At 45.1% G+C, this 16,275-nt stretch overlaps 1 protein-coding gene across 1 annotated transcript in view; it reads left to right on the top strand.

Annotated features, from left to right (window-relative positions):
• PITPNC1 (phosphatidylinositol transfer protein cytoplasmic 1) overlaps window positions 1-16,275 on the top strand; it is a 208,192-nt gene that overhangs the window by 124,107 nt on the left and 67,810 nt on the right. Inside the window, exon 5 of the mRNA XM_036996854.2 lies at window positions 9,139-9,210. Within this exon, the coding sequence (XP_036852749.1) occupies window positions 9,139-9,210 (72 nt within the window). The remainder of the gene's footprint in view (window positions 1-9,138; window positions 9,211-16,275) is intronic.

Here is a 16,275-nt window from a genome sequence, read left to right as displayed (position 1 = left end):
AGTTACTTTGGGAAACCATCTGGCAGTTCCTCAAAAGGTTAAACATGGTGTTATGACCTGCATGTGATCCGGCAGTTCCACTCTAGGTATATACCCAAGAGAACTAAAAACATATGTCCGTACAAAAACTTGTGCAAGATTGTCCATGGCAGCATTGTTCATAATAGCCAAAAATGTGGAGACAAATGTCCGTCAACTGAAGAATGGGTAAACGTGGAATATTATTCTGCTATAAAAAGGTTGCTGAGTGAGAGAATCCAAACACAAAAGATCACAATTGATGAAATATCCAAAATAGACAATCACAGAGACAGAAAATAAATCGGTGGTTGCTTAGGGTATAGGGTAGGAGGGAGTTAGGAATGGAGGGAGACTGCTGATGGGTACAGGGCTTCTTTTGGGGGTGATAAAATAGTCTGAGATTAGGTTGTGATAATGGTTGCACAATTCTGTGAATATACTAAAAATTACTGACGTGTATACTTGAGATGGGTGAATAATATGGGATGTGACTAAAGCTATTTAGAAAAAAAAAAGAATCAATTCCTGGTTTCAGGAGTAGGCTCTGGGAACTCCACCAACTTTCTGAAAGGAAATCATCAAGAGAGGAACCTAGAGTCTGTTTTTAACAAGTCCACCAGATGAGGCATCATTAAGTAAGGTTTAGAAATGTATTGTTAGAATATGATTTTTACATTCCTTTGTAAGCTGGTACAGGGTGGGATTCCTACCCATCAGCTTCACCATGTGCTGGGTGCTATGGCAGTGTAGTAAGACGGTAATGATGATCTTCAAATGAAGTGTGCACATTCTTCCAGAAGTTCTGCCACTGCACACTTCTGAAGAGCAGATTGCCCAGACAGCCTCAGACTTGTCTCCCCTGGCCCATTCTCTACAGCCACCATCCCTTCTCGCTGTGCTGGGGTGGAAACTGCAGCAAGGGCTTTCAGCACCATCCAGAAACTAGGCAATTCCCAGTGTGGTTGCTTCTTTCTCTTTAAGCCTTGCTTACATTTAGTTTTGTTCACCTAAGTATTGCTTATTGCCATAGCAACCCTAATCAATCACTGGACTAAAAATAGCTCTCATTTTCCCACAGCATGTCTGTAGTGAATTGAAAATTCAGTTCTGTGTGCATTTTGCATATGCCGCTTTTGCTTCCCCACACTGAACCTGGGTGTGCTTGTGTCTGGAAGTTATTCATGCAGAAGCCCAGGTACTTCATTCATCTCTCCTGGCATTTTTTTCCCCCAACTGCAGAGTCCCTCATCACTTCCAAAAGATGTATTTAAATATTCAACAAAGAACCATCACTTTTCTGCATGCTCGGTTTTAGATGCTAGAGACTTCACAGGTACTGGCTGATCACTCTGCAATAAGAGGTTCATCCCAGTGGATGCCGCTGTGTTTGGAAGGCAAATTAAAGATGCTCAGATACCGGGCACAAAGGAAGCTGGTCATGGCAGGGAGCGCATGGCAGCAACCCTACTTGGTCTGAAAGATCTAAGCTAGAAAATCAGAGGAGATGACAGGAGAGCTTCTGCCTTGTTTCTCTGATTTCTCCATGACACTGCTCCAATCTTTTTTGGTGTCGGGGGGACAGGTAGGGGCAAACCAAACTCTGGATGTAATAAAGTGAATTATTTGTTAGGATTATCCTGACCAAGCTGCTTTTCTAGTCAAAAAGAGAGGAACAAAAAGATTTTTCGTGAGAAAAAAAGAATGGGCCCAGGGGAGGAAGGAGAGTGGGTGGGGGGTGGAGGCCGGCGGGGGAGGGCAAGGTGACTCCTGCTGCCCCCCAGGCCCAGGGGATTAGAGCACTTCGTCACGCTGCTTGGGAGTCACTAGCCAACCCTCTGCTGTAGGCAAGGTTACCATGCAGGACCCCTGGGGCCTGCTCCCAAATGCTGTGTTTTGAAGTTATTTCTTCTCTCAGCCTCGGCTTTTGAAATAAGATTGAGTGAACGAGCGGACAGAACACCCTTAGATCTAGGACAGAAGAAAGTCCACAGAGATCCATAGTATTCTTATTTCCCTATATGAAGTTGTCAGGGGGTTGAGGAAAGCTAAGAGGTGATGGGAGAGGGCCCCTGAGCAGATAAAAGAGCTGCTAGGCCATTAGAAAAAGGAAGACAATGAGAGGATGATCTGGAAGTTCAGATGGCATATTCTCCACAACACAGCAGGTCAGGGGTCAGAGGGAAGCTGGAGGAGCCCGCACCTGCTCTGTCGCTGTCTTGAGAAGGACCGACCAGGTGTCCCTCCTGGTGCCGCCACTCCAGGAGTCCCACAGCCTCCTGCGCATCCTTGCACACACACAGTGCCAGGCCAACACCCACCCTCACTCTGTTTTCTTCCCCCTGTGCCCTGTAGGAGTTCATGGGGGAGAGGGGTACAGTGGGAAGGGCCCACATTTCTCCAGTACCTGTCCTGCCAGATACTGCCAGCCTTGGACATCCATCATGTCATTCAATCCCCACTCCACAGCTATGAAGTTGATAGCATCTCCGTTTTATGGATGAGAAAACTGAAGCTCAGAAGGATTAAGGAATTTGCCCAAGTCACACAGATTGTGAGAAGAGAAGCTGGAGTTGGCACCAAAGTGTGTTTCACTCCAAAACCTATATCCTTTCTACTGAAGCCCCATTCTTGCTCCCTGAGGGCTAGGTACACAGGGCTGCATCGGGACACCAGCTAATGGCAAGCTTAGTGGCATCAGTGACCAGCAAATACCACCCTGGGCAATAAGTAGTGGCTATTATCAAAGCAGATGACATCCCAGGTGGAACTAATAAGCCAGAAAGGGTACAAAATTCCCTATTTCCTTGGAATGTTCAAGCCTCAGAACAAGTGATAATTTACTCAGGTGAAAGCCACATGGGTGATTTGAAAGGGAAGCAGTAGTTGGATTCTTGAGGTTGAGTGTTGTATTGGTTTTCTTTTGCTGTGTAACAAATTTCCCACAAACTTAGCCACTTAAAGCAACACAACTTCATATCTCATAGTTTCCATTGGGGCCCAAGTTAGCTGGGTCCTAGCTCAGAGTGTCACCAGGCTGAAATAAAGGTGTCAGCCAGGGCTCCAATCTCATCTGAAGCTCCGTGTCCCTTCCAGGTTCACAGGGTATTGGCAGGATTCAGTCCCTTGTGGTCATGGGACTAAGTCCAGCTTTCCAGGGGCGGCTCTCAGCAACCAGGCGCCTCCCTCAAGTTCTAGCCGGATGGCCCTCTCACAGTACAGCAACTTACCTCTTCAAAGCCAGGCAGAATCTGATCATCTTGGTAATCTAATCAAAGGAGCCGCATCCCATCATTTGGTTGTGGGCCAAACAGGACGTGAAACATTCAGTGTTCCCAAATGCCTGTGCCATAGAGCATAGAGGAGTCTTCCAAATCCCTTCGTCGTCTTCCAGGTTCGGCCGGGGGGTGACCCCCTCATGCCTCACCTCCTGCAGCATGCTCCAGTTTGGTTCCCAACTTTTTCCCGACTGCCACATTCCTGACACTTCCCTCAGTGATATGGGATCTCCCTCACCCAAGGAAATGTGTCAGAATCCTTAGGGGATGGCGTACATTTTGAGGAAGTCCAGGGTTAGAAGGTGGCTACTCCCTTCTTCTCTGGATATTTGAGAATGACTGGCTTGGCGGGTGTATTCCTAGTTGGAGCAAAGCCCTTAGTCACAGAAAGCAGATCTGAGCAAACTCAAAGGAGATGCCTCGATGCTTGAATAACTGGGTGGCTGTGGCCCATGCCATTCCTCATGGCAGCGGGGTGTAGGGGAGGTGCAGGGTGACTGTTGGGATAGCAGTAGAGCTTATCTGCTTGGTGAGCCAAGCACGTAGACAGCCAATTGTGATGATGGAAAAGGAGATAGGTGCTGTGACAAAGGTACAAACATACCGCACACACACAGGATAATCGTTCTGAAGTGGTATTTGATACGGTCTGTGGCATTTAGGAAGGAGATTTTGGGCTGAGAGAACTGTGGACAAACAAGGCAGCCGGAAGTGTTCCAGGGAATGGGAAGTGGTCTGTTATTGAGCTGTAGAATGAATATAGGAGAGAGACAGAAAGAAAATTAGGGTCAGATATAGAAGACTCTGTGTCTTCCCCTTATGGAGGGAAACTAAGCAAGACTGGGGGTTCATTGGATGTACTGGGTGAGTGTGGTGGGTTAAATAGCATCCCTTCAAAATTCATGTCCACTGGAACCTCAGAGTGTGACCTTATTTGGAAACAGGGTCTTTGCAGATGTAATGAGTTAAGGACTTTGAGGTGTAAGATGAAATCACACTAGATTTAGAGTGAACCTAAATCCCCAAACTGGTGTCTTATAAGAAAAGAAGAGGACAGAGACACACAGAGAGAGTTTAATATGAGACAGAGGCAGAACTTGGCATTATGCAGCCACAAACCCAGGAATACCTGGGGCCACTGGAAGCTGGAAGAGGCAGGAGGGACCGTTCTCCAGAGCCTTCAGAGGGACCCCAACATTGCCAACATCTTGATTCCAGGCATACAGCCTCCAGAACTGAGAGGCTAAATTTCTGCTGCTTTTGGCCACCAAGTTCATGGTGATTTGTTATGACAGCCTTAGGAAACTCATACAGTACAGGAGAACATTTGAATTCAGAATGGACCTGTCAAGTTTGGTGTGCCTGGAGGGCCCTTGTTAGGGATGGCCTCTGGGCAACTGGACATCTGAGAAGAGCAGCTGAGGTTAAAGATGTCAGTTTTGGAGCCATCCATAAAAAATAGTCATGGAAAAGTCGGGAGCAGGTGAGACCACCGGGGGAAAGGGTTTGGAGCAAGAAGGTAGGGTGGAAGGCAGAACATAAGGGACCACCTCCACTGGGGGGTCGGCTAAGGAGGGGAGGAAGACGCTGAGAAGGATCTGCTTTAGGAAGGAGGGATTGCTCAGTCATGTCCAGTACAGTAGAGGTGCAGAAGTGTTGCTGGTTTAAAAATTACTCAATAAGCAGTCATCCCATACCCTCTTGAACTGGTTGAGACAGGTGAGAGGTGACGAAGTAGAGATACAGCACTGACTCCTCATTTCATAGAGTCGGATTGTGTAGACAAGGAGAAATGGGATTGACTGTAGTTGGAAGAAGAAACATACCCACTTGGTACTTTTTCTTAAGACTATGACATGTCATTATATTTTTAGGCTGCAGGAAGGAAGCATATAATCAATAAAACAAGTTTCCAAAGACACCTAATAAGTATTTTTTACTGTGCACATTCTACATGCCAGGCACTGTGCTGGATTTAACTGAATGATCTCGCTGCCCTTCTCAACACCCCTACAGAATAGAGAAGTGTTGCCCCATTGCATGTATGGGAAACTGAGGCTGGGAATGGCAAAATAATTTCCCCAAGTCAGTACAGCTCTGATTTGAACCCAGGTCCATCGACTCCTATGTCTTAGTTCTTCTCACTATGTTATTTTTCATTGGAACAAAAAAAGACAGTGTCTTTCTCTAACTCACAAAGAATAAGAAGCAGCGTAAAGAAATAAGCCCAAGATTTGCAGTGGAGGAGAAGGAAGCTGGAGGTGTTTCTATCACATGGTCTGTGTCCTCATTCAACTATGAATCAAAATTATCAGCTGCAAGGGAGGAAGAATGAAGCCAAGCACAGGTCCTTGAGAAAGGAAGGGAATTAGGATAACCTTAGTGGTGAGATCCGTTAGGGAGCCAGCCAGGCAGAAAGGAAAAACCTCGCTTAAGTCTCTGCTCAGATTAGTGGGCTGGATTTTTAGGGAAGCTAACCTGTGTGAGGTAACCGGAAGTTCATCTCATGGTGGACATCTAGCCAGGACATTTTAAGTGACAGCAGTGAAAATGCCCCAAGCCTGAGATACTTATGATTTTAACTTTAGACACCACACACTGCAGGGCTCCAGAAGCGAGCTGTCAGTAATCCCATAGGGATTATCAGTCCGAAACCCCTGCTGAAGGACAGAACACTGGTCAGCCTGGAGCTGACCTGTCAGATCCGGGTCCTCCCACTGCCGTGCCGAAGCCAGGTGCACTCCCAGCCTCTGCCAGGGTTGCTGTTCCGATATAAAAACAACTAAGATCTTGACTCAAAAATAACAACATCTGCTAATTTGCATAAAGGTTTGCATTTCGTATTTGGGTTTAATACCCAATGCTAAAGTTCATTTGTTTGACCTTAGTTAAGTGGTCTAGAGTTCAGGCAATAAAAACTCCTTGTGGGATTCCACACTGATGCACCCACACCCAGCTCCGCTGTCTTCTCTCCTCACCTGCTGCTGTACACACGTTGGACTGACCCTCACATGAATTATGGGTTTAAAGGGGCAAATCAGTTCACCTGAAGGCTTATTATTTTTAAAAGGGTCCCTCAACAAGGGCGTCTCCCCAAGTGCACGTGTCCATCGAGAGCGCTGCCGTGGGGCTCTGAGATGCTCCCAGTCCTCCAGGGTCTTGATTCCCAAGGAGCAACTTCTCCTTGGGACTCCCTGGGACCCGGTGTGAGGGCAGCAGTCAAGAAGCAAGAGGTTTGAGAGGAGACAGCAAAGAAGGTGTTAATGGATAAATGTGAGGCCCCATTCGCCATAAGGCAATTACTGGGATTGATTGTTTCTGTGTTTCCTTAGTCACGGTTCAGCTTGCTTGTTTCACTCAGATCAAGGCAGATGAATGCTAAACGCACACAGGCATGTGATGTCAGGAGAATTATCAATGGCACGTCCAAGGCCTCTGCCTTCTCTTTTTTTGGGTATCATTAATATACAATTACATGAACAACACTGTGGTTACTAGATTCCCCCATTATCAAGTCCCCACCACATACCCCATTACAGTCACTGTCCATCAGCGTAGTAAGATGCAATAGCTTCTTCTCTACTTGTCTTCTCTGTGTTATACTGCCTTCCCCATGCCCCCCTCTACATTATGTGTGCTGATCGTAATGCCCCCTTTTCCCCTTATCCCTCCCTTCCCACCCATCCTCCTCAGTCCCTTTCCCTTTGGTAACTGTTAGTCCATTCTTGGGTTCTGTGAGTCTGCTGCTGTTTTGTTCCTTCAGTTTTTGCTTTGTTCTTATACTCCACAGATGAGTGAAATCATTTGGTATTTGTCTTTCTCTGCCTGGCTGGCTTATTTCACTAAGCATAATACCCTCTAGCTCCATCCATGTTGTTGCAACTGGTAGGATTTGTTTTCTTCTTATGGCTGAATAATATTCCGTTGTGTATATGTACCACATCTTCTATATCCATTCATCTACTGATGGACACTTAGATTGCTTCCATTTCTTGGCTACTGTAAATAGTGCTGCAATAAACATAGGGGTGCATCAGTCTTTTCCAAACTGGGCTCCTGCATTCTTAGGGTAAATTCCTAGGAGTGGAATTCCTGGGTCAAATGGTATTTCTATTTTGAGTTTTTTGAGGAACCTCCATACTGCTTTCCACAATGGTTGAACTAATTTACATTCCCACCACATCCTCGCCAGCATTTGTTGTAGTTTGTCTTTTGAATGTTGGCTATCCTAACTGGTGTGAGATGATATCTCATTGTGGTTTAATTTGCACTTTTCTGATGATTAGCAATGTGGAGCATGCCTCTGCCTTCTTGTGCAGATGCCACCAGGGTTCTCAGCTGGGCTCAAAGGGGATCACGGTCATTGTGGGGATGAAGTGCGTGGGATGAGAGCCTGTAGCATGGACTGTGGACTTGGGAGTTTGAGGTAATACATTCTGTCTGTTTCCCATGCGTGGTGTAGTGAGGTGGTTTTCCTACTTGAGGCTTCCTCAGCATCCCCTGGAGGGCTTGTTAAACACACATGCCTGGGTCACATCCCCGGCGTTGCTGATTCAGTGAGTCTGGGATTGGACCCAGAAGACTGCATTTCTAACGAGTTCCAGGACTCTGCTGCAGGTTTGGACACCCTACTTTGAGAACCAGTGGGTAACAATCAAGAGCATGGACACTGGGCTCTACTATTTACGAATTAGGTGATCATGGGGCATTTACTTAACCTCTATGTGCCTCTGTTTCCTCATCTTTAAAGCAGGGATGAAAATAATAGTACCTACTACATGGGGTTGTTTACAAGGAATGAAATGACTTAGAACTTGTTAGCACTGAGATGTGCCCGGTATAGAATATGTACTCTGTGCATTGGATAAATAAGTAACGGAGCCAGCCTCTTGGAATCGTAAGCATGGGATCAGTCCAAGTCTCATATCTCCAACACCTGCTGCTCCCAGTGGAGTTGCTGGGTCATTTTACCCATTAGTCTTCAATCCCATCTCTAGTGGCCAAGAAAGTTAATGCCCAGCTCAGTGCCAGAAGGAGGGAGGTTGTATCAGCATTCATCACGGTCCTCCACTCATGCTACCTTAACCCTTTAAATGAGACTGGGACACTAGGTGTTGTGCATTTGGGGTTTCTCTCCCCTCCGCTGGCAAAAAGAAGGACTCTTTTATGTCAAGCTCAGCTGCAGACTCATACCAATTGCTGCCATTTATTGCATGCTTACTCTATGCCCAGTTCTGTATGTTTTATGTGCGTGACTTTACTTAATCCTCACTATGTCACTATTAGGTAATAGTTATTATCCATGTTTTAATACTGCTGGGATTCAGAAAAATTTAATGATTTCTCCAAAGTCACAGAGCTATCAAGTGATAAATCCAAAACCAAAAGTGAGGTCTGTCTGACATCAATAATTTACAGTCATAAAGTTCTATAGCACCTCTAGTTTTATATGAATATTTCTATAAAGGTTAAGTCTGGGTCCCCAGGTATCCAGCAATGGCAGCTTCTCACCAAAGGTAAGCGTCCTAGAACTGAGCTTGTCTGTCTCAGGGATTTGCTTTGCGGAAGCCTGTGGCAGGGCCCACAGAACAACTCCTTTTGGAAATGTCCTCTTCGGTGACTTGCCTTCCATTGATTATTATTCTCTCTGGCCTGACTTCTGGATGAAATTGTATTCACATTGCCAAAGGCAGCTTTTCTTGTCTGGATTTGGATACTGACCTAGTTACCTTAATGTTATCGATTGCAGACAGTGCTCCGAACCAAATAGCACCCAGGGGCTATGTGGAAGGGTGGGAAGAGAAGGATGGTATGCTAATGAAACTTTACTCTTTGTCCACAGTGTTCCTTTCTGCCGAAATTCTCCATTCACATAGAAACCAAGTACGAGGACAACAAAGGAAGCAACGACAGCGTGAGTAGCTCCCCCATTCCACACTGTGCTCGCCTACTGGGCTCTGGGGGTCACAGCACTTCCCACAGGCTCTCGTATGGCCAGGGCCAGCAGCAGCATCTGTGCCTGGGACCTCGGAGAAGCTCTGGCCTTTGACTTCTGAGGGCTCTTTCCTTGGGATTTCTCCCAGGAATTATTTCATTGTCTAGCTTTTCATCTCATTTTTCTTTCCATTCTTTTTTTATTCTTTCCATGGGCCTCTGTGCAAAAACCTCTGTGACCTGGAGTGATTGTCATCAGGGGTCAAAAGGATGGTGGGGGCCTTTTAACTTTTATTTCTGATCATTGGATTGAGCATACATCTCCTCAATGACTATTAACATTTGCTTAGAAAAAATGAATATAATCAAATATGTGTACATCCTGTATATATTGTCTAGGTGGTGTGTATGTTTACCTATATACACATGTACCCACGTATCACACCTGAAAATCAGTGTACCTCCTGCAGAATACTTAACTCATGAGGCTTTCTAACTCTTACTAAATTCCAGCCAAGTGCTTTGTTTATTAGTATTGCCTAAAATTCATCTTCCTGGCTTTTACCCGAGCCTTTCTTTCAGAGCATTACATTTCTAAATTCTCTCTTCTTTGAAGCAAATGTTTTGACCTTTGAAGATTGGCCTGTGGGTTCCATCAGGTCCCATTGAGGGAAGAGCCTGGATTCATGGTGCTGCAAGGCTTCACCTGTTAATTTCTACTTCATTTACATGTTTTGCATTTGTGGAAAACGCTGAAGATTGAGACTGTGTCAAAATGGGCAAGGGAGAGTTTCCTGACAAGGCAAACCCCCCTTGGGTGCCTTCTCTGAGCCAAAGGAATGAAATGGAATGCAGGAGGCTGGGAAGGTACCTAAATGTCATGAAGCAAGATCTGAGGACTCAAACATTGTCAACTTAAAAACCTTTCATGTGAAAACAGTCACAGAGGAAAACTAAAAAACCCTCTAAAAGGAACAGCTTTGGCCAGGCCTGCTCTGTGGTTCTTCATGTGGACATTTTTAAATAACATCTTCTAGAAAGTTCCTCTCCTGGGCAGGAAAAAATTCTTCTGTAAAGTACGGTGTGTTTGTGCAGGACACAGGTTGTCCCATTCAAGGTGGAATCTGCCAGGACAGAGCTTGAATGGTTCCCAAGAGGTGTCACTCAAGAACTACATTTCACACCAGCTTGGTGAGAGGGCAGGCGAGGGAGGATACGCATTCGCTCCTTCTGTATTCAGCAAGAGCATGTCAAGCACCTTCTGTTTATATGTCACTACGTGAGTTACATGGATGGTATTAAAAATGCAGGCTCATTTCTCAAACTTCAGGGACTCGTATTTTAACTGGTGAAAAAGCCAACATATTAAATGCCTCAAAACATAAGCATACCAATGGGCTTCCCTTCCTTTAGTGTGAAGAGTCACCACTGGTCAAACCTCAGTATAGAAGGAGCATAAGGAGGGGCACTCAATAATGATCCATCTGCAGTGGTCCCCCATTATCCACAGGGGGATATGTCCCCAGACTCCCACTGGATGCCTGAAACTGTGGATAGTACCAAACCCTAGATATACTATGCTTTTCCTATGCATACCTACCTATGATAAAGTTTAATGTATGAATTAGGCACAGTAAGAGATTAACAATAACTCGTAATGTAGTCTCCCTCTCTCAAAATTCCTACTGAACTGTGTTCACCCTTCTTGTGATGATGTGAATGACAAAATGCCTGTGTGATGAGATGAAGTGAGGTGATGATGTGGGTGTTGTGACGTAGCCTCAGGCTGCTGATGACCTTTTGACAGTATGTCAGAAGGCGGATCATCTGCCTCCAGACCTCAGTTGACCACCGGTAACTGAAACCACAGATAAGGGGGACTTACTGCATTTATAGGGACTGACTTGGCTTATACCTGATCTCTCTATGCCATTGAAATAAGTCAGGAAACCTGGAATTTATCAAGGACTGGGAAACTAGTTTTACTAGAACAGAGAGCCACACTCATTTATGGATTACCTAGGCTGCTTTCAAGCTAGGACAGTAGAGTTGAACATGAACAGAGACCATATGGCCCACAAAGCCTATAGTATTTACTACCTGGTCCTTTACAGAAACAGTTTGCTGACCCCTGAGTAGAGAGACACTCAAATCAGAAGAGCCCCCACTAGATCTCAAAATGTGACCTCTTGATAGAGCTCCCCACCAGCTGTGCAGCCAAATGCCTTCTCCAGTTCCTGGAGCTGTCCAGAGGAGAGAAGACAGCAGCTGGTAGGTGTCCTCTCCCCCCAGTAAGTTCAAGACCTCCAGTAGGTAGCATCACCTAGTGATGGCGACCTCAAGCAGAAGGCTGAGCGTCATACCCTTCTCAGCAGCCTGGAAGAAGAGGCACTTTGCTGGCCAACTTCACCAACACTTCAGTGTCTAAAATAATGTCACACTGTGCTTAACCTTGAACACTTGTAAAATAATGACTTTTTTCCTGATTGGAAAATGAACACACAATTATTAAAACCTGGAAAATGCAAAAAGGAACCTCCCCCCCTCCAAGAAAGAACAGTAAAATCAATGGTAATCCCATAATTCAGATAATCCTATAATAAAGATGACTGCTGTTAGCATTTTGATTCGCATCACAGATCACTATAATGAATTTATTTTTTAACCAGTTCTCCCAATGGTATGCTGCTTTTAGCATGTCAGAAGGTATCTTTCCCAGTATGATTTTTAATGACTGCACACCATTCCATCCTTAAGTGTACTTTTTTAAACAATTGCCAGGTCCTGGACATTGAAGCAGGCTTGGCCATTTTGATGTAGCTGAAGACCATCAGGAAAAGGGTGAGACACATCAGACAAGCCTGGATTGCTTTTCTTGGCACAATCTGAAAATATGGGGGAATTTTTAATATCTTTTAATCTTTCCAAATTCCCTTGCTTTCTCTTTTTCTCTATGTCTCTGTCCTCACGAATAGTTAAATCCCGCTCCATCTGTAGTGACGTGGAGCAAATGTGTAGCCTCGCCATAATCCTTCTGGCTGGTTAAGACTGGCACAGACCTCTGGTTTATCCTCCACCCAGTTCAAAGAGTCCAAAATATCCACATTATTATCATTTATTATCTTGTAGCCCTTTTTGGCAGGTGCTAAGTTCTTTACACTACTCTGCTAGGAATTTAAAATACCAGGTTAGCCTCCCTGAAGCCAGAATCCATGCTTGGGGTGAGGGCCCTCTGCTCATGCCAAGGACCAGGCCCATCTGGGGCTCAGGCTGGCCTACAGGAGAAGCACAACCCACGGGCACTTGTATGCAGTCCTTGTCAACACAGTTGGCTTCCTCTGAGAGAAGCACCAGCTATTGCGCCCTGTATTACCTCCTTCTCCCCAACTTGCTGACACTAAGACTGCCTGTGGGGCCACCTCCTTATCTCTCTCTCAAGGCACCCAACTTCCCAAGCCCAGGTCATGCCATCTGTACACCGAAGAGGCCCCAGGTCTTGCTCCTGAGGCTCCTGAGCCAGACAGGGCAGCCGCAGCTTGATTAGGCTTCTTTGCCAATTTGCCTTCCTCTAGTTTACATATTCAGCAGCAGCTGTTGGTCACCCAGCTGGTTCAAGGGTGGTCCCCGAGAGGCAGAAAAGGAAGACTTCACTGGTTTTCATTCACGCTTGTTAATGCTCCAAAATCAGAACATGCAAAATATATATTTATGTAAAATACTTTAATGATTGAAAAGATAGCTTTGTCCGGGGGTTCAAAACTCGAGCCTTAAGCAGAGGGCATGTGCTGGCATGCCCCTTTTCTGTCCAGGGATGAGGATGGCATGGGTGGGAGGCAGAGCTGCTAAAGAAAGCAGTGAGGTAGTGGATATTTCTCTTGTCTCTCTGCTTTGCCAAATTATTTAATAAACTCAGTTCATTTCTTTGCATTTTCTGGGTGTATAGTCTTATCACTCAGCGTCCTTCATACTGCTATCTGCACCCTGTTTCCTCCCCTACCTGCCAAAATTTAATGAAATTGATGATGATAAGAAGTAATTAAATTGAAAGACGTTAGTGATAATCATATTGATTAGTGATTGAATAAGAGTACATGCTGTTATCCTATTATCAATTACTTTTTAAGTAATTTTTTTCAAGGCTCAGTACTTAAAAACACTAGTAGTGGATGCTGATGGACAGTGACTGTAATGGGGTTTGTAGGGGGGGGACTTGGTGAAGGGGGGAGTCTAGTAACCATAATGTTCTTCACGTAATTGTAGATTAATGATAATAAAGTGAATTAAAAAAAACACTAGTAGTGGAATGACTAGATATGAATATCTTCTTCCCCTTGTTAAGTAAAGCTAGTATATTCATGATCATAAAAACCTGTAAACTGTGAATCCATTAACCAGAACACAATGGAAGCATTGTTTTAAAATGAGGCCCGTATACTTTGTGCACATACTGATGAGAATTATTTAGGCTTCATTAGTGCTGGGAGGACAGCACCATGCCAAGGTGAGGTCCCGTTGTTTGCCCAAGGCCATAAATCTAGACGTAGGAGAGTCAGTGCTTAGCACTCATAGGATGCGGCTGCCAGGTTACTGCTGTTCAGTGGGGCTAACTGGGGGCAGCCCTGCCTTTACTTCCTCTTCCAAACAAAGCAGGCTCCATTTACAGCAGTGGCTCTCAACCTTGGCTGCACATCGGCCTCGCATGAGAAGTTTGAACAGCAGCTCGTGGCAGGGGTCCACCCATCCTGGGACTCCGATTTAATTGGCCCTGGGTGCAGACCGGTCTAATCCAGCCACCATATGTGAAGGTTAGAACACCATCCCTCTAGGAATGCTGAATTCTCCAGTTGGGAGTGAGGTAGTTCTAAAGTACCCCCTCCATGTTCTCTGTGGGGGACATGGGGTATGCTGCACATTAAAGTTACCTGGCAAGCTTTGGCCCTCCTGCTGCCACCATCCCACCTCCCTGGGATTCGGATTTGATTCCTCTTGGGGGGTATCCAGGCATTGGTATCTGTAAAGCTCCCACAGCTGAACCTAAGGGGAATCAAAGCAGAAAACGACAGCTTTTAAAGGAAGTATTAAGTGCTATTTAAAACCAACTAGGAACACTTAGGAAATCAGGTTCCCCAAATTTCTTCACTTCTTCAACCCTAGAAACAGAACACTTTATAAAAAACATGTCCATAACCACCTCCACCCGTACCACAATAAAAGGGGCTTAGGGCACCATATTTATTCTTGTCAGCTATTAATTCCTCAGTGACAAAACTCCTCTGATCAGATGCTCAGGTTGGTTCCTGGAATCATGAGTCTGTCCTTCACAGAGCTCTCCTTGGAGGTTGCCTAAAAGAAGTACATGGAAATTCTTTAGTTTCTAGTTCAGCAATGTTGTAATGGAAGAACACAAAGCTGTTCTTTATGAAACAAAAGATCAACATGTAAGTCCAGCTATCTGACCTTAACCAATGGAGTCTTCGTTTCTTTATGAAGAAAACAGAGTAAGTAGAGCTTACATCAGAGTGTGGAGGGTTCACACAGGTTAATTTACCTGGAAGCACTTCATAAATGATAAAGCACTGTGAAAATACTAGGTATTTCTTCTGTGACGATCATACCTTGGAATTAACTGGTTAATGATGATTTCCTAATGAGGTTCTGCTTTTGTCTGAATTGTCAACAAATCATTTCTTGTCAACAAATTTGGAGCATCAGTTATGTGCCAGGCATCATATGAGGCACCGAAGAAAGAGCAGTAAGACGGGCAAGGCCTCCACTAGTCACAGGGTGTGGGGAGGAGGGGGCGGAACAGATAAGCGAGTAAACAAATGGAGAATCCCAGCTGTAGAGTGTGTGAAGAAGGCAATAAAGAGGATGGAGGGGGAGCTCAGCTTGAAGCCATTTGGTCAGGAGATGCCTCTCAGAAGAGGTGTCAAGCCTACGTGAGACCTAAGGATGGATGGCGCCAACGATCTGAGGGTTGTCCGGGCAAGTGGACCGTTATGGACTCCCCAAATTCTCCCATTGAAGTACCTCAGAATGTGATGGTATTTGGAGATAAGGCCTTTAACAGGTGATTAAGTCAAATGAGTCCCACCAGGGTGGTCCTTAATTCTGTCTGACTGCTGTCCCTAAAAGAAGGAAACCTGGACACACAAAACTGAGGATGAGCAAACCCGGAGGAAAGACCATGTGAAGACACAGCAAAGTGCTGGCCGTCTGCAGGCCAAGGGAAGAGGCCTCAGAAGAAACCAAACCTGAAAAAAATAGAATAGTGTTGTGTAACCTACTCGAACTCTGGAATTTTGTTATGGCAACCCTAGCAAACTATACAGGGACTAAAAGGACAAAGACCCAAGGCCCTTCCACAGCCTGGCACATTCTAGGAACTGTCAGAAAACCGGTGGCTGAGCCTTAGGAGTGAGAGCAGACTGGGAGGAAATTAGATTAAAAGAAGTAACAGAAGCCAGATCACATAAGACCTCCAGCCATGGCAAAGAGTCTGGAATTTAGTGCAGTGGGAGGTTAGGCAAGGATTTTCAACACAAAAGAGACATGATATTTATGGGATTTTAAAATAAACTTTTTATTTTGGAATAATCTTAAATTTATATAAAGTTGCAAAAATAGTATAAAGAGTTTTCATATACCCTTTACCTAACTTCCCCTAATGTTAACATGTTCTGTAACCATGTTACATTTTTCAGAACTATAGTCTTTATTCAGATTTCACCAGTTTTCCCATGAATGTTCTTCTTCTGTCCCAGAATCCAGGTTAGGCTTCCACATAAGATTAGGTGATTTACATTTTTAATGTTTGCTTTGCCCCTTCTGTGGAAAAATGGGTGGTAGGATAGCAAGAATGGAAGCAGGGAGCCCAGCCGGCGGGCACTGGCATTAATCCGACCAAAGTGAAGGGCGGCTTGGGCTGGGAAGAGGGCGGATAAAGAGAGCAGGATAGATATGCTTTGGAAACAGACTGGCCTGCTGTTGGAATTTGATGCGTGAGGGGGACTGCAAAATAAGTGTGACCTCAGGATTTCCGACT

Source organism: Manis javanica, chromosome 4 (assembly GCF_040802235.1).
Source record: "Manis javanica isolate MJ-LG chromosome 4, MJ_LKY, whole genome shotgun sequence".
NCBI classification, from domain to species: Eukaryota; Metazoa; Chordata; class Mammalia; order Pholidota; family Manidae; genus Manis; species Manis javanica.
This window is presented reverse-complemented; position numbering and strand designations above follow the sequence as displayed.